This window comes from Pipistrellus kuhlii, unplaced genomic scaffold, assembly GCF_014108245.1.
Source record: "Pipistrellus kuhlii isolate mPipKuh1 unplaced genomic scaffold, mPipKuh1.p scaffold_m20_p_7, whole genome shotgun sequence".
Lineage (NCBI taxonomy): Eukaryota > Metazoa > Chordata > Mammalia > Chiroptera > Vespertilionidae > Pipistrellus > Pipistrellus kuhlii.
The window spans coordinates 29,693,117-29,711,278 of record NW_023425573.1 but is presented as its reverse complement, the minus strand read 5'-3'; the positions used below and the strand labels follow the sequence as shown (position 1 = coordinate 29,711,278).

Sequence of the window (18,162 nt, the reverse complement as noted above, 5' to 3'; positions counted from 1 at the left end):
CCTTGGCTCTCTGTGGCTGCTCATTGCTGGAACACCAGGCTGTGCTCATGCCATGACCTGCTGTGGTATTTATACAGCTCAACCAGTGACAGTCACACAGGAAGGAAGGCCATGGGGGTCCATGCAAAGTCGTAACAGAGTCCTGAGCCCAGAGCCACCTGAGAGGGGGTGTTCGTTAGACGTGCTGGGGCAGTGCACTTGGAGACCCCACTTTTGATAGCACCAGTCTGACCTGTGGTCTCTCCACTGATAGTAGTCACAGGTTTGTCATGGGAAAGATCCATTGTCTAGGCTGGGTGGCAGGTGGAAGCTGGCTGAGTGAGAGTAGCAGTTGGTAATTGGCTGTGGTGGTGTCCACAGAGTTGAGTTGAGGGCAGCAGTAATGAAGCTGGGGTGCGGTTTGGTGGGCTCAGGGACCAGGAGGCACAGTGAGGAATCTGGACTATAGACTTATAAGGGCAGTAGCTGGAGGGAGGCTGAGACAGCTGGCAGAGAACCTTAGAAGAGATGACCATGGGGTGGCGAGGCCCCAGGAACCTATCCAGAAGAGGAGCGGTGTCAGAGTGGTGAGCCCAGGCAAGTCAGAGTGGGAGGCATGGCTTGAGCACATCAGGGTTGTTGGATGGCTGCCACAGGGCCCTGGAGAAGGGTTAGAGAGAGACTAGGTGGGCAGGAGTAGAGGCCATGGTGGTGAGCTCATGGTTGAGGGGAGCATGGAGTCCACAGGCTGGGCAAGTGCATCACCTGCATCAAGGAGGCTGCAGAGAATGGGTGGCCTCTGGCAGAGACGGGGCAGGAGCTGTGAGGTTAGGAGTGTAGAGGCTTCTGGGGAGGGGTCCACAAGGAGTGGCTGGGGCAGGGAAGGGGAGAGGGCAAGTGGCTGCCCCTAGGATACACTGTAAAGCTGTGATTTGGTGTTAGCCCCCAGACCTTGAATGATATTGTGGGAGACAGTCCCCAGGGTGAGGCTTTCGGGGTCTTAGTACAACTGCAGGTTAACAGGAGGGCTTTGTGCCTGAAGGAGAAGTGACCCTTGATGAGGTTGCAGCCAGCCCATGGGTGCCCCTGTTCCAGCCTGGACTCCCAGCCCTGGCCACAGGTGGTCCCAGGAATGTGAGAACATCGTGATGGAGTTTCATCCCTGTAGCGGTGGGGCATGGCCTGGCGGGACTGGTGCCAAGCGCTCAATGGACTAGCCCTGCTCATTGACCTGGTCTCTGTGAGAGATACCTTCTTTACACTGCTTTGCTCTTGAATATTCAAATATCCACCTGTAAGCACTTAAAAGCTCACATTCTTAATTCAAATACCAGCAGGTGCATGGATAAGAAGTCCTGTGTATTCAAATAAATAGTCTAACAAATTCCAAATAAGTTTGGCAAATTTGTTTTCAGTCATTAAGCAGATTACACAGTTTGAATTTCACAGAATTCATTACACCTCTGGTGCTTCCACAGGACTCAGCTGGCAGTTCCACTAGGACAGAGCTTGCTAATGGTTGTTCGGAGGGCAGCTAGCCCTCTGATGCCTCCCTCTCCCCTGAGCTTCCCTGTGGCAGCCTGCCTGCCAGCCATTTTAAGGATTCTGAGTTCTATACGGCTGTTCATAAAGAAGTAAATGTATAGATCAACTCCAGGGCAGCCTGTCCCTCCCCACAGAAGAAAATGTCTGCGGTGATTTTGTCTTGGTGGAAAAGCTGCAGGTTCTCTGCTGGAGGGAAGTACCATGTGGCTTCTGCCCTCAAGGACCCAGACATTTCCAACTGTCGTCCCAAATCCCTTCCATTTCCCCTCACAGCCACCCCTACCACACTTTTGGTTCTTTACACCTGGAGCCCACCTGTCTACCTGTCCCCCCAGGACGAGCCCCTGTCCCCCCAGGACGAGCCCCTCTGCCGGTGGTGACCCTGGTGGCCAGAGTACAGACGAAGTCAGGAGTCACCATCAGGTCAGGCAGCGGAGGTGCGGTCACATGGTCTGCCTCTCTATCAGTCTTGGTTTTGGTTTTCTTTCAGTCTGGTCCCAGAGAGGAGGCTGGTCTGCCCAGGAGGCCGCCAGCTGAGCTGGAGCTGATGTCAAAGGGAGGACCACTCATGGGGACAGTGTCTCGGACTTTGGTGTGCCTTGCTTTGAGGAGCCAAGCTACACTGAGTCGATGCCCCACACTCACTAAGCCATGTCTTTGCATGTCATCCCCAGGAAAACTCAGCACAGCTCCCTGGACCAGAGCTCCCCACCCCAGAGCGGTGTGTCGGCCTCCTACAACCACCCGGTCCTGGGCATGTACGATGCCAAAGACGACTTCCCTCTCAGAAAAACAGGTCAGTGTCCCTGTCTGCTGGTGTGAGGATGGGGCGGGCCCTGCACCTGCACCCCCCACATCCCTAAGTCCACCTGGCACTAACAGGAAGCCCTTGCTAATTTTAAATATCGATAGGTTCTTCTTTATTAGAGCATCATTTTAAACAATATTCTGAAGTATTCCTATTGATTCATACCAAAAGCATGAAGGTCATATATATGCACATACTTTTTAAGGCTCAAGCTCATTTGTAAACATGCAAACGTACTCTTCTTTTGGGGGTGTGCTGTACTTTGCCCAGCCTACAGTGTCCCCTGGTGGATGTGGGAGCACAGCTGCTCCTGTGATGGGCCTTGAGATCTTCTTATTGTTGGCTCTCAGTACTGCATCTGGGCAGAGCCCATGAGCGGAGGTGGTTGGGGTGCTGGAGTTGGGGGGAAAGCTGTATGAGAAAGAAATCAGGGACATTGCAGGGGGAGGTCTCAGGGGTTTGAGCAGCACCTTTGTAACAAGCCAGAGGGGAGCAACACCTCTGTCACAAATGTAAATAGGGTACCGGGCCTTTTGGGCTTTCTGCAGTATTGGTGATTTAAGCAGGCAGAGGTGTCTAAGATGAGAGTGGCCATGGGCAGTGCACTGGGTCTGAGGAAGGGCAGGGCTAGGGTAGGAGAACCATCCAGAGCTCTGTCTCCAGGAGGCCAGGGCCTGAATGGCATCAGAATCTGGGCCGCAAGGCAGTGTGGGTAATGTGGGGACACCTGCTTAATGGGAATAGTCTGCTGTGCAGCTGTGTCTTTGTAAAAACAAACTTTGTGTTATTTAGAAGATTTCAGTTAATTCAGGACAGAAATGTTTTAAAGCAGTCACAACCCAGGTCTTTTACCTCAATGATGAGGCATTGGGGCTGGGGGCTCACCTGCCAGCCCACCCTAAGACTGAGATGGAGGGGGGGTGCTTCTCAGTAGGTGGAGCTGTGCCCAGAGATGGGCCAGACCAGGGTGCAGACCTGGAAGTTGCAGGGAGGGAGGTTGAAGCTCAGCCCCAGCGAGATTTGACTGGCAGTCGAAGTGTGTGAGAGAAATGGGCCACAGCAGTATGGCCATGCCCCTGGTGCTGACCCCAGAGCCTTGACTAGATGTTGAAACCCCTCCCAGCCAGAGGTGGGGTCCTACAAACAAGTGTAAAATCTTTAATGCTGAAGGTGGATGTGGGGCTTCTGTCCTTTCCTCTTCACTTTGAAGGTATGGTTCTCACTCATCATCTATCAAGACTGATCTTGAGTTTCCCCTAAAATGAGTGTCCACCAGCTAGACAGAAAGAAGTGTCTGTCAGGGTCTGGGGTCCATCCTCCAATTGCTCTTAAAAAATGGGCATGAGTGTATCCAGAAGGTTTTAAAGACGACTTTGTTGTACTTTTCCAAAGAAACTCCTAGAGATAGCCAGTGTTGTTAAATACTAGGCAGCTTGTACACTGGTTCACACCTTGTTCTGTGTTCAGCCTTCAAACTGACACCTGCCAGACTTGAACTCTTTTCATTATGAAAAGTGCCCAGTGAGATGGAGATCTTGTGATGATCTTTTCAAATCTGCAGGTTTCACTGTTCAGTGGGAAAGCTGCCCTGAGCCCAGTTGAGTATGGCAGGGGGTTTAGGAGAGCATCACATAGAGTACATTTTTTAAAATGAAAAATTACATAAATAAATCATGCTGGTATTAAATTAACACACAGAAGTACGCACCCTGAGTCTTATTTCCCAAGGCAGCTACTGCCAGTAGTTTATCTGCAGACATTTTAGAGCCTGTGTGTTGGGTGTGTGTGTGTGTGTGGTGTGTGTGTATAGCTGTCTTTTTGTTAACAAAATACCTGCTCTGCACTTTGTCCTGTAACTCTGTTTTTCAGCTAATGTTATAATAGAGGCACCATTTCATGAGCGTATAAAGATTAATACCTGATTGGTCAGGGGGTGGCCTGGGTTTTAGGTACAGCAGACTTAGGAAACACCATGGGCAGAGTGGCAGGTTTGCAAATGGCTCTGTCCACACTAGCAGAGCTGTGAATAAAAACCAAACAAAGCCGAAACACCTGTTGCCTGTGTGCAGGTGAACTAGGATGTTGAGACCTGGCTTGGTTAACCCTCATCCCAGGGTGGTTTGGCTTGGTGTTAGTACCCTCATGTCAGCCATTCACAGAGTACACAGGTGCTCCAGCGGGCAGCTTACTTCTGGGTTTGTGATACATGGCAGGTGAGCAGGAAAGTATGTAAGGTCAGGATAATGCCCATGGGCCAAAGCCCCAAAAACCCAGTTCTGTTTTCCTCCCCTCTGCTGGTAAGGCACAGCGACATTATTTTTTATGACTTCACTGACACAAGTTTATAATCCTATATGTGAAGAAATATAGGCATCAGATGTGTTTTACTCACTGTTTGATTGAAAATACTCTGCCCAAGGCCTCAGAATAGTGCCTTCACTCAGCTGTTAAGCAAATATTTACCCAGTGTGCAGATTTTTAAACCACCACAAAATAACCCTGACCCAGGTTGTGTCTGCCTTGCTGTAATGACATCTCCTTTTCATGCAGCTTCAGAACCCAATCTGAAATTACGGTCCCGGCTAAAGCAGAAAGTGGCTGAGAGACGGAGCAGCCCCCTGTTGCGCAGGAAAGATGGGCCTGTGGTCACTGCTCTAAAAAAGCGTCCCTTGGATGTCACAGGTATGTTAGAGGAAAGTTTAAACCCCACTGCCTGCCCACCAACCCAGCACCACCTTCTCCATGAGGCTCTTTAGCAGTTCTGAGGCTGAAGCCCACCCTGCACACCCGTTCTTGCTCCAGCATGAGTCACTATGCACAGGGAGCACAACAAAGCTAACAGGGCAGGAGAGTTCTGCGCGGATTCAGATTGAGGTTACTCTGAAGGTGAGGTTTTAATCCATTCTGCCCTGTTAGTGGGCAGTCACACGTGTCTGACCTGCTCCAATGCCAGAACCACTAGAGCACATGTGTCAAACACAAGGCCCGCGGGCCAAATCCGTCCCGCCAGGCCTTGCAATGTGGCCCGCACCGCGCTGTCATCACTGCACTCCGCTGCGTTTCCATCACAATGACAGTTTATGACTGTTCAGTAAACCATTCGGCCCGCGATTTAGGCTGGATTTTAGATTTTGGCCCCTTCTCTGATTGAGTTCGACACCCCTACACTCGAGCATCAAAATGGTTCAGCATGGGGCCAGCAGGTAGACAGAAGAGAAAAGGGTACCACCTAGTGGTGGAGACACAGAATATACCCACTGGGCAGAGACCCTTTCCAAGGGCCCACCCCTTCACAGGGATGTACTCCAGGTCCCTTGGTACACTCCAATCCTCAGGAGCACCCCCTTATAGGAGTGAGTCCCCTATCCAAGATATACCCCACCTCGAGATACACCCCTGACCCAAGACACACCCCCTCATCCTGTGGGCACACCCCATTTCCTGGGGGTGCACCATGTCATAAGGGCGCATGTCTACATTCCTGAAAGCACAGGACAAAGAAGTTGCTTAGAGGTGGCCTGGAAATGGGTATATGTGTGGGAGGGGTTGGGGGTTGAGGGCAGCATTTGCACCAAGTACAGGGTTTGAATTGAAAACCAAGACTCTCTGGAGCAGGAGGGGGCCTTTGGCATTGGTCCTCCCTATGTGAGCAGCCACATCCCACAATCTGAGTCCCAATACCTTCAGTATAAATGCCTGGCAACCTTCCCAGCTGCTCTTGAGATTCCTTGGCCCAGGGGAAACCCAGCCTAGAGCCTGTCTCCACATATCTGTGGATTAGTGTTAAAGAATCTGGGGACCCATTTTTGTCTTTGTCTTCCTTTTTCAATGTGGGGTCTATCCACTGGTTGTTCTAGTGTGGAGGCCTCATTTAAAGAAATGAAGAAACGTCTGAAGTCCCTCTTGGTTTCACCAGCTTGACACTTCTGTGCAAATTAAAGAATCCCGTTATGTTAAAGCACTTGTGTGCTCATGGACACAGCCTGGTATCCTCTGAGCAGCATCTTGGTCAGGGCCAGCTCTAAGGCCAGCATTTATTTCTAGTCACACTGTTGGAGAGATGGAATTGTCTCAAGGCTTCCTTCTGAGCATTAGAGTGAATGTCATGTCAGTCATGACTGCTGATGCTACTGTAAGACCTGGCTGGTCCTCGCTGCCCAGGAGCTTCGATCTAATTCAGGAGACCTGACCATCACTGTAAGACAAGTAGCAGACTGGGTGTGCAACTCCTGATTGACACTGAGGTGTTTCATAGAGAAAGCACCCAAAGGAACCTGGGCCAGGACATGAGGGAAGCTGCACAGGCCAGGAAAAAACTTGAGGGACAGGTGCAGGTGTCCTGGGCAGCACAGGGCCCCAGGTGGCTGGAGGGGCCCGTGCTCTGACCATAGCTGATTTCCCAGCAGACAGGACCTGGTGGTGGCCGTGGTCATAGGTTGGGGCAGAGAAAGCAAGTCCTGTGTTCATTGCTGCTCCCCTGGAACTCAGAAGGCCAACTTGACAGAATACCTTCCTCTCCTCTATCACACAGCGAATGGAGCCTTCTCCCTATGAGCAGCGTGCAGCCACTGTGCCTTCACAGTTACTTATACAAGCTGTAGTGTGTGTTTCCACATAACCCAGATCAGTCGCAGAAACTACAAGCTCTACTTTTCTTGGACCTCAATGTAACTCAGGAAGGATGAGAGGATGTGTTCAAAGTGAACATTAATGGTGTGTGGCTTTCCTAGTGACAAGTAACCTTTCCCTGCTCTCATCATTGGGCTTGTGTGTTTCCTGGCCTTTTGTTTAGAGTATTAGTTAATGTCCAAGGGCTTGTCTTTCTGGTCTTTAAGATCATCTTAAAACACAAAAGAGAAATAAAATTGATAATGTGTACAGCTCAAAAGTCTCAGGTGTGGGGTCCACAGAACTGAAAGATTAGCAAAACAAAATGGGGAGTGGGCTGCACAATGCTCTTTAGGGACCCTGGTCATGTTCTCTCCTGCTGGAGTTTGCCCATACACTGGTGAGCAGCAGCCCAGGCCTCAGTAAATGAGTCCCATGACTTTCCTGGGACTTGAGCGAGTGCGGATGACGACATGTCTTTCCACTACAGACTCTGCATGCAGCAGTGCCCCTGGCTCCGCACCCAGCTCGCCTAACAACAGCTCCGGGAGCGTCAGCACGGAGAATGGAATCGCACCTACCGTCCCCAGCATCCCATCCGAGGTCAGTGCCCCGCTTTCTATTTGTTTCCTTAAGGCCCTGAGGGAGATTCAAAGAGCTGATTTGTTTGAAGTGAGTGCATCTTACAGTTATCCTTCAGACTGAACTGTCCAGGTCGTGGTGAGGGAAATTGAGGAATGAGGCAGCCTGCAGAGCACTGATGTGGACTTCATTGTCCACTTGCCACTCATCATTCGACCTCCTTTATATAGGGACTCAGGAGTTCCCAATACGAGAGTCGTGGTCAAAGAACATTTCTGCACCCCCTCTTTCCTCCTGGGCTCTTCTGAGCACATTAGGTCCATCCTCCACATGAACTGCATGCCAATGGTGCCAGCTGCCCATAACCTCATGGCACAGGGCTCTGCATGCTGGTTGGGAACAGGAGCCCATTGGAATCTTGGCTGGATGGGAATTAAAATATTTTTTGTGGCTCTAGCTGGTTTGGCTTAGTGGATAGAGCATCAACCTGCAGACTGAAGAGTCCCAGGTTCAATTCCGGTCAAGGACACACCTTGGTTGCAGACTTGATCTCCGGTCCTGATCAGGGCGCATTCGAAAAGCAACCACTAGAAGAATCTCTCTCACGTTGATGTTTTCTTATCTGTCTTTCCCCCTCCCTTCCACTCTCTCTAAAAAACAATGGAAAAATATCCTCTGGTGAGTTTTAACAACAAAAACAAAAATACTTGTTATGTATTGAGACAACTTAAAATGTTGCCAACAAGGCACATGTACTTGTGTCAGGAACACTGGATGGAACCATACTGGGAGATAGTTAAGGTGTCAGCATCACGAATTGGGTACAGAGAAGGTTCTGGGATCACTTGGAGGGAACGTCAGGTGCAGGGGTTGGCTGAGAGGGAAGGAGGACCTCCTGGGAGAAAAGGTGATGGCTTCTTCAGCCAGGTGGAGGGTCCCAGGGCCAGCTGCACAGGTGCTGTTCCCTTGACCTGACCTGAGTCAGAGCGACTTTACAACAGTAAGTTCCAAGACCTTTGCTCTTACATTCATTCCCCTCCATTTATCCCCCAAGTGTCTCTGGAGCGCCTCTCTTGCCCCAGCCCTTTGCAGGCTCGGGACTTAGGGCCAGAGTCCAGCCAAGGGCCTGCTTCTCCCAGCTTCTCATGTTGGTGAGGAGAGGTAGTCAGGTGGGCCAGACTTGAGCAGAGAACTTCGCACTTGCTGAGTGGGGATGTGGGTGGGATCCATGTGGGGAACCTCCTCAGCATTGAGTGTCTGGCAAACTGAGCCAGAAGCACCGTCTGCCCAGACAGCTCTACTGAGTGGGTTCTGTGTTCTAATTGACAGGAGGCCATACTTTATTAGACATAGCTTCTTACTTTCCTCCTTAAATGGTTAGAAATGAATCCAGCCCTTCCAAAGAAAGGGCTGACAGAGTTCTAGACACTTTATCTGTAAGCAGATTTTTGGAAACCAAGATTACTGCTTAATTTGCTTAATCCCCATTTTCTCATCTTTTTCTTTTATAGATCTCTTTCTTTTATGACCTTTTCTTTTCAACCTGCTATTTAAGTGCTTATTTAGATTATAGAAAGTTTTGAGAGTCCCCTTGGGTGTTCAGGTCATAGCTCATTGCAGCCTGAAGTTGTGTAGAGCTCAGCCTAGAAATTGCTTCCTGGACGAGATGTCAGGATCATCACGTGGGCAATAGCGATCCCGGGCCCTGGTTGTTATTATAGGTGGGCAGGTATGTATCTAATGCTTCATGTTATAGGGATGCCTTATTTGGGTGAGTCTATATGGTTCCGGTTTAAAGTATGTGTTAATTTTTCCAAGTCACACATTAGTGCAAATTACTAGAAGATGTAGGAGGGTTCACAAGAAATGTTAAGAGTACTGGCAGGGGAGACTTGGAAAATGTGATGGTATGTAGATGTCCTTTTTAGGATTGACAGTTCCCTGAGAGGCACAGAGGCTTCCCAGTCCAGAGGTGGTTGTGGAATCCTTGTGTGGGAGGTAGGCAGGGGACCCTTGGACAGCGTGGAGCTCAGCCTCACTACATCCTGTCCCCTTTTATACAGAGGATGTAGGGCTCCCTGTGCCACAGTCAGCGGCTCCATCCGTTCAGAAGGCTAGGTGTGATTGAGGCATGCCTGTGACTAGGGTGTGCCTGTGATTGGGGTGTGGCTGGCAGGGCGGTGCCACAGAACTGAGAAGCTGATAGAGACATTGACACTGAAAATGCGGGCAAGTCTACCTACCAAGTAATTCTTATGCAGCTTTATTTCTAAAAATAACTTAGGTAAAAAAAAAAAAAAAAATAGTCTTGGTTATAAAGAGGAACTTCCAACCTTGGAAACATTAGAACATCTCTTCGTTCCTGGAGAATCTCAGTTCAGTGGAGCCACGGTTTCCTTGGCAGTCACAGTCATGGTCCCTAAAACATAGCCTGTTAGTATTTTACTTTTAACAAAATTGTTTTGTGTGGGAAGAGCGCTTTCACAGTCGTCCTTCCATCGTTACTGTATTATTGACTCATGAGTGACTGTGGTAGCTGTACAGGTAGCTTCAGCCAGTCTCTAGAACAAGACATGCTGCTTCCTTCCTCATGAGGAAAGCCGTTCCATCCTCTTCTGCCTTTAGCACAGGAACAAAGTATATGTTTCTTGATGACACCAAAATATGACACCATCAACATAGCCACCTGGGGAATCTGCAAGTGCCCACTCTCTGAGTCCACACATGGGCTCTGAGAGTGGGCACTGGTCCCCGCAGGCCGGCAGGGCTGCAGACAATAGCCGCTTTCTGTAGTAACGTGTAACAGCTTTCAGTCCATAGGTTTTTCCCTGGAAGTGAAATGGTTCTTATCCTTGATTATGTTCACTGTGGGAAGGATAGAAGGAAGTCAGGATGTTCATCCCTTATGTTATTTTCCATCTTGCAGACTTCTGCCACTCCCACCTTCGTGCCTCATGGCAAAGTCACCTGTTGGTGGTTTGCTCATTGACTCAGTGCACTTTTGCTGAGTATCTGCTGTGCAAGGATGTGCTGGTGAATAAACAGTCCTTTTTATCAAAGAAGGTTTATTCTAGAAGCAAAAGATGTTAAATATCTCAGTACTTCAACTCCTTGCAGACTGCTCATCCTTTTCTAACTGCCCTTCTCGTCCTCACTTTAGCTGTACACTTAAATAGTCTGTCTTATTTTTAAAAAGTGCAAGATTTTGTAACTTATTTTTCTAACTTAACATCATATCACGAACAAGATTCCAAGTAACTTCAAGCCTCTCCCAAACTGATGCCACATGTATAAACGAGCCTGCTTTTGATTTGTGAGCTCTTTATATATTAACCTTTTTTTGTCCTGTATTTTGCTACTATTATCATCACCATTTTTTCCCTTTCATGTGAGGGTTTGTGTTTTTTTTTTATCTTTAGTTTCCTCTTTGGTTTCTGCCTCTGATGTTATATTTGGAAAGACATTTCCAACTCTAAGAATATATTTTAAAATACGTTGTCCTAGGTTTTCTTCTTGTAGTTTTGCCATGAGTAAGAAATTTGAAGAAAAATGAGAATTTGGTGGATCATGAATCTATGGTATCATGCTTGCTGCCTACTCTGAAATGTTACACTCACCTACATGCTATAATCTCTTAATACGTCTTTATATTCTCGGCATGGTCTGCCCAGAAGTGTTTTCTGTTGTCCTTTCCTTGGTGTGGTTGCCCACACTTGGCCAGAGCAGATTCTGTCTGACGGTCGTCTTGTGTTCTGTCCCCAGACCAGCTTGGCACACAGACTGGTGACTCGGGAAGGCTCCGTGGCCCCACTTCCCCTCTACACATCGCCATCCTTGCCCAACATCACACTGGGACTTCCTGCCACCGGCCCTTCTGCTGTAAGTAGACTTCCAAGGGTCTGTGTGGTGCGGGGCAGCTGTCACAGGCACGCAGCCTGGACATTACCAGTTGTGCCTCTCCAGGGGGCAGCAGGCCAGCAGGAAGCCGAGAGACTGGCTCTCCCAGCCCTGCAACAGCGGCTCTCCCTCTTTCCCGGCACCCACCTCACGCCCTACCTGAGCACGGCGCCCCTGGAGCGGGACGGCGGGGCAGCTCACAACCCTCTCCTGCAGCACATGGTCTTACTGGAGCAGCCACCCACACAGACGCCCCTCGTCACAGGTAAGCGCTCTGCATGGCATCAGGCCTTGCCAGCTCACAGAACCCGGCAAGGAAACCTGTTCCACCCTGTGTTTCCCTCACTTCCCCCATGTCCGGGCATATGACATGATGCACCATGTCTCCCTCACAGAACTGGGTGGGTGACATGCCAGTTACAGGTCCTTCCCTCTCAAGAGGAGGTTGAGGCTCTTCTGGGTCAAGCTGAGCAAGTGGCAGAAACACAGACCTGACTTGGGAGGACAGTCAATTTCTATCAACAGTACATTTTATTAAAACGGTGCCCCATCTGAAGGATGGTAGTATTTAGGAAAAAGTGGAAAATCTGTGGTGGAGTTTTCATAGCAGTGATGGTGTACAGAGTCACTAAGGATCGCCAGACATGTGGGGACTGTGGTCACCCGTCCTCCTCTGGGTATCATCCTTAGTTTCATATCTGACTTCTCGAATCTCTCTCTGTTCAGAAGTAAAATCTACAGCAATATTAGGGCTTCACCTCCAAATCTCTGACCCCCAACCTCAGTGGGAAATGCAGGTGCCTGCAGGCCAGAGTCCAAATGTGGCGCGTGCGGGTCTACATGTGGGTTTGGTTTGGTTTTCCTGTTTTGTGTTTGTTTGTCCCTCTAAGCACTTGTTCCTTAGAGTCACTGGCTGGCCTGGGCTCGGGTCGTGTTCTTCTAGGACCCCTGGGCCCTGTGAGAAGACACCTCCTGACTGCTATCCTGCCTAGCTGCCACTAGGGTCCCCTCAGGGTCTGGGAAGTCCCCCCATTGTGCAGCACAGTGCTGTCCAGTGCAGGAGCACCAGCCACAGTTGGCCATTAACATTGAAATTGAAAATTAAAAGCACTCGGGTCACCTGTGAGGCCTAGCGAGTGTTCCTATGGCTGCTGGTGCAGTGCGACCTGGACCATTTCCATGGCACAGAAAGCTCTGGGCCGCTGGCTGCAGTGAGGCCCCAGCTCTCAGCTGGAGATGGGCTGTGCCAGGCCTCCGGGCCTCTTCCTCCCATGCAGCTCACCACTATCTAGTTTTACTCCTCACTGGCTGGCCTGCAGGGTGATTCTGGAAGCCCTGTCGTTTTCCCAAAGCTCCCTTTTCCATGAGGCCAGCTCCTGTGCCCCTGTCCTGCTCCTATGTGCTCATTCTATGTCAGCTACGTTTGTCCTGCTTCCCTCCCGGGGCCCAGACCTTGCATTTTCCTACAGCTCTGCCATCCTCTCTCTCCCAGCACCCACACAGTCTGCAATGCCTAGCAGATAGCATAAGCACAGTAAATATCCTTGTGACTGAGCCCAGTGAGAGCCATGGTGTCTGAGGTGGCTATGTCTGAGCAGGACCCAGAAGGTGTCACTGCAAGTTTCCTATGTCAGTGTATCTAAGTCCCCCTGAGTGGTCGGCCCACAGACCTACCTCCTTGCTGATGATCTCGTTGGACAGACTGACCAAGTTATACCAGCTCCACTCACAAGTGCTCTGCAAACAGGCCCCTGTGAGAGGAGTGTCTAACTGGGTCAGAGAGCAACCAAGGTGGAGGGTCTCGGGCTCTGGGTCCCCTTCCCCATAGGCCCTATGGCTCGTACGTTTTCATTTTATTAGGCTTTCTGCACACAGTATCATTACTCTTGGAAAGAGCATAGTCCCAGTGTTCCCAGAGGCTGAGTTTGAGCAGCTAGCTGGTGCAGTGCATGGAAATTGGGGTCATTTCCAGGCGAGAAGGAAACTGTTTGCAGAGTCCTGGCTTGTTTCTGCAGCTCCACACAGAACCATGGGCACTGCCTGGTCTGGCCACACAGCTGAGCACAATGCTCGAGTGGCCAGTGAACCGAACTTTCTGTCTTACCAGCCAGATCCTGGGAGATGGGCCCCAGAACTTGGTAGTTGGGTGTGTGCAGGAGGCTGGGTGCTAGGGCAGGTGAGCTTTAGGGAAGGCTTCCTGGAAACAATCATCGCTGCTTGAGACCTGAGGTAGGACTCGGCAGGTGAATAGGTGAGAAGAAGGCCAAGTGGGGCAGGTGTGGGTACCTGGCGGGTTATTTTAGCCTTCTGGTCACTAACAGGGCAGCAGGAGATGGTGTGCTCAGTTCATTTACCATTTCTCCTGCTCGGACATCCTTGACCCAGGATCATTTTCAGCCTGAGCAATGTTTAATGTTTGTTTGCCTCAGGTTGCCAGGAGGATATACCCAGGTGCAGGAGAAGGGGTTTGTTAGACCTTTTTGCCATAGAACCTTGGAAAAATGGTCAATGACCTAAACAACAATTTGCAAAAGAAAGACCAGATGGAGGACAAGCCTACAGAAGGAAAAATGTTAAACTTCCTGGTTCACAGAGAGGTTGCAATTTAAATTGAAATTCAAGTGCAGACATAGCCAGAACACCTGTTGATGGCATTAACCTCGGTGTCAGAGACAGTACCCTCCAAGTGACAGCTCAGGATGCTTGGCATGTGCCTGGAATCACACCCGGTGGGCTCCAGGGAGGAGGCGCCTGGACTGGCAGCTACAGCTCATGGTGTCTCTGTCACTCACTCAACAACTTTCTCCCCTCCTCTCTTCTTCCTCTTCCCCTCTGCTATTTTCCTCCATGTTATCTTCAGACTGGTATCTTTCAGGCCTGGGCGCCCTGCCCCTGCACGCACAGTCTCTGGTTGGCACAGACCGGGTATCCCCCTCCATCCACAAGCTGAGGCAGCACCGTCCACTGGGGCGCACACAATCGGCTCCGCTGCCCCAGAACGCCCAGGCCCTGCAACACCTGGTCATCCAGCAGCAGCACCAGCAGTTTCTGGAGAAACACAAACAACAGTTTCAGCAGCAGCAGCTGCACATGAACAAGGTGGGTCTGTGCTTTGTGCTTTGCGGCCTCACGTCTGTTAGCTCTTTCCTCAGCTTTGCCATCTGGCAGCTGCCCCTTTCTGACCTTGAACAGCCAGGGGCCACAGGAGAAATAGTAGGTCTCAAGCTTCCCCACACTTGGCAGGGATGGGCTTGTGTGCAGCTGGAACTTGGGGGAATTGTTCGTGCAGGGGATGACAGAAGTGGGCAGGGCCAATTCCCGAGTTCCTGGTCAGTGTTATGTATGTGAAGTGTTTGCATCACTGCGTGGCAAATTCCACTCGGCCAACACTTTTTGCTTTTTAAATATGTTTTTATTGATTTCATAGATGAAGGGGGAAAGAAATAGAAACATCAATGATGAGACAATTATTGATTGGTTGCCTCCTGCACTCCCCACACTGGGGATCGAGCCTACAACCTGGGCATATGCCCTGATAGGGAATTGAACCTAGTCCATAGGTCAGTGCTCAGCCACTTAGCCATGCCAGCCAGGCAAGACTTTTTTCTCAAGCATATTATCTTCTTTAAGCAAACACTAAACAGAAAGTCCCCAACGTTATAGTGGCCTGGAGTCCCCAGAAGCACGTGTCTGGGGTAACTCTACCCTTGCAGTATACTTGTCCATTGGAATAACATCCTCTAGGGGGCTACCCCCAGGCCAGCTCACAGAGGCCTGCACACCTGCACAGTCCCTAGAGTTATGGCGGCACCACTCACAGCAGGAAGTGGTGGGAAAGGGTGTTGTTGCTCTTTAGTAAGTAAAATAGAAAAAGCAATTTTGAGTAGTTTTTCAAATGCCAATATTTGAAAGAAAGCATATTTTAATAGGAAAGAATGAGATGAACCTGTGGAAGGCAGTCCAGCATTTCCTCAAAAAGGTTAACAGAGTTGCCATTAGACCCAGCAGGCCCACTGCTAGGCTTGCACCCAAGAGAGTTGACAACATATATCCACACAAAGGCTTGCACACCAACAGCAGGACTGCCCAGATGGCAGTCAAACAGAATGGGCACAGACAGGCCTTGGTGCATCACTCAGCCCTGAAAACATAGTGCTGAGTGAGAGAAGCCAGACAGAAAAGCCCACAGGTTGTGTAATTCGATGTGGGTAGAACATCAGACGGGCAGGCAGATTGGTGATTGATGGGCACCCTAGGCGGGGTGGGAAGTGGCGGGGGGTGACTGCCAGTGGGAATGGCATTTCTTTCTGAAATGATTGAAAGTGTTCTAAGATACATGATGGTTGCACAACTCTGTTAATATAAATGACTAGTGACTTACACAGTTCAAAAGTGTGAACTCTGGTATGTGAGTTACCTCTCAAAGCTGCTAAGACAGAAGTGGGTAAGGTAAGAGAAGGTAGCTTTGGTGATTTCTGAGGGGAACTTGCAGATTTGGGGATGGACAGACTTGATTCTCAATGTGTCTCTTTCCTGGTTGCATCCCCTCATTCAGGGAGACCCCAGTCAATGATCCTCCACCCGTTACACACAGTTAGGCTTGTCTCTGCCTCCCTAAGGAATGAAAGAGTGGAGGGGAGGGGATTAGGAACAAGATCTGGAAGGGTCCGCATGAGTGTGAAGATGGAGCAAGAGGAGAGAAGACCCCCTCCCCGGGGCCGAGCCGCTAAGTGCAGCCAGCCCTGTTCCTCTGTCAGCCAGCATTCCCAGCCCAGTTGGGATTTGGGCACGGAGACTGGTCTTCAAAGAAGACTCCACACTCCCGAGGTTTGCTCCTCTGAGTCTTGTCCCAAACATCACTCATGAGTTCCCCATGCCAGTTAGAACTGCCTCCCAGCCCCATCCTGTTACGGTGCCCACCCTCCTGTCTGCAGTGACTATACCCATTCCTCATGTTTCATATTCCTATCTCTGTTTCCTCCTGGCATGTCAGCCCACAAGGATGTGATCTGTGAACCCTGGTGGACCCAGGTGCCTGGCACAGTGCCTGCCGAGAGCGGGTGCTGGTGTGGTTTTGTCAAGAGTTGCTTGTTGAAATGTCATCATGTCTTTTGGGGCTGCTCCTCCACTGAATCCGGCTCAGCCCCCACAGGGTTCACTGGTGGAGGTGGCAGCCACATAGCCCCAGTCCACTCTAGTGTGTTTGCCCTGACAGGGCTGAGGGCGTTTCCTCCTGAATGGCCAGCTGCGCAGGGCAGCCAAGCCCAGACCCCTCTACCCACCAGGCACTAGGTATTAGGCTTGGACCCCACCCGCAGATTCCCCACCCCACAGGCTCTCCCAGCCAGGCAGGACAAAGCAGTCAGCAGTGGGCAGGCCCTGAGCCCATCTCTGATGGGACAGGAAAGGGACTCCTCACTGTGTGGGAACTTGACATTTCTCCATCTGATGCCAGCTTGGCTTCTTCATTTTGTTATGTCATTATCCAAGTGTCATGGTAGGAGGCTCAGAAGACAGGAAACACCTATTCACAGGTGATATGTTCCTGAACAGAGCGACTTGTAAGCTGGGTAATCTCCCTGATTCTGCTACATGACTGACTGATGGTGAGAATGACAGGTGACTGACATGTTTATACACTGTTCTCGCGGCGCTCAGGGAGCCAATCTCGTATCTGTACCGTCTGGCACTGATGTCTCTGCCCTTCATCTTGGAGCAGGCTGTTCCTAAACCTCATTATCTGATGGCACTAGAGCCCAGGGCCTGGCAGGGCTCCCTCCCTGCAGCCCTGTGCCCTATGCATGCGGGTGGTGGCCTTCCCTGCATGGTCTGCTGTCATTCAGCCTTGGTGGGCAGTTGCTTCAAGGATGTCACCCTTGGAGAGAGGTCAGCCCTTCCCAATTGCTGCACTTTCAGCAGCCCACTGGGGCTGCTGTGGTTTCCAGAGAATGGCCCATTGGCTGAGAAAGCCTGTGAAGCAGGAAAGACGGACCTAGGAACAGGCTGTGTTCACCGGGGCTATCACCACTGCTCTCCAGCGGTATGTGGGCCTCCCTGTGGGTGCCCAGCGCTACTGTCCAGCTGTGTGCCAGCCTCCCTGTGGATACCCATGGCCTTGCACGCAGTGTGTTTAATGGGTGAAGGGACTTTTAGGAGAATGTTTGCCATCAAAGGGGAGTGGGGCGTCTGGGAGCGTCTGAGAATGGCCTCGGGTGTGGTCTGTCTGTGTAAGGTGAGCAGCAGGTACAGGGACAGAAGTGCTTTTTCTCTGTTAGGAAAGAATTCTTTTTCTTTTTTTTAAATATATTTTATTGATTTTTTTTACAGAGAGGAAGGGAGAGAGATAGTTAGAAACATCAATGAGAGAGTCATCCATCAGCTGCCTCCTGAACACCCCCTACTGGGGACATGCCCGCAACCAAGGTACATGCCCTTGACCGGAATCGAACCCATTACCCTTCAGTCTACAGCCCGACGCTCTATCCACTGAACCAAACTGGTTTTGGCAGGAAAGAATTCTTAAGGCACCTTGACAACTGGAGAAGCTGCCTTTGCTGTGACAGTAGTTCTGTCTGTGGTTGCTGAATTCCACATGCGCCCAAATCCTGTAGAGCTGGGATGGATGAGTTTCCCTTTCACCCGACCTTCCCAATATTGAATATGAAAACTGGATCTCGTTTATTTGTGTTGTCTAATTATGAGCACGGCCAATAATCTTTAAAAATGGGCTGCTTACCAGTTGA

The 18,162-nt window shown here is 50.3% G+C and overlaps 1 protein-coding gene across 17 annotated transcripts in view; it reads left to right on the top strand.

Annotated features, from left to right (window-relative positions):
- Window positions 1–18,162, top strand: part of HDAC4 (histone deacetylase 4) — a 224,851-nt gene that overhangs the window by 157,048 nt on the left and 49,641 nt on the right. For 14 of the 17 annotated variants that reach the window (XM_036422314.2, XM_045575421.1, XM_036422309.2 and 11 more), the window contains 6 exons: window positions 2,199–2,320; window positions 4,883–5,014; window positions 7,431–7,543; window positions 11,285–11,401; window positions 11,486–11,684; window positions 14,280–14,518. In XM_036422314.2, coding sequence (XP_036278207.1) covers window positions 2,199–2,320; window positions 4,883–5,014; window positions 7,431–7,543; window positions 11,285–11,401; window positions 11,486–11,684; window positions 14,280–14,518 — 922 coding nt within the window. The remainder of the gene's footprint in view (window positions 1–2,198; window positions 2,321–4,882; window positions 5,015–7,430; window positions 7,544–11,284; window positions 11,402–11,485; window positions 11,685–14,279; window positions 14,519–18,162) is intronic. The other 3 variants (XM_036422319.2, XM_036422317.2, XM_036422312.2) reach the window with 1 other exon arrangement.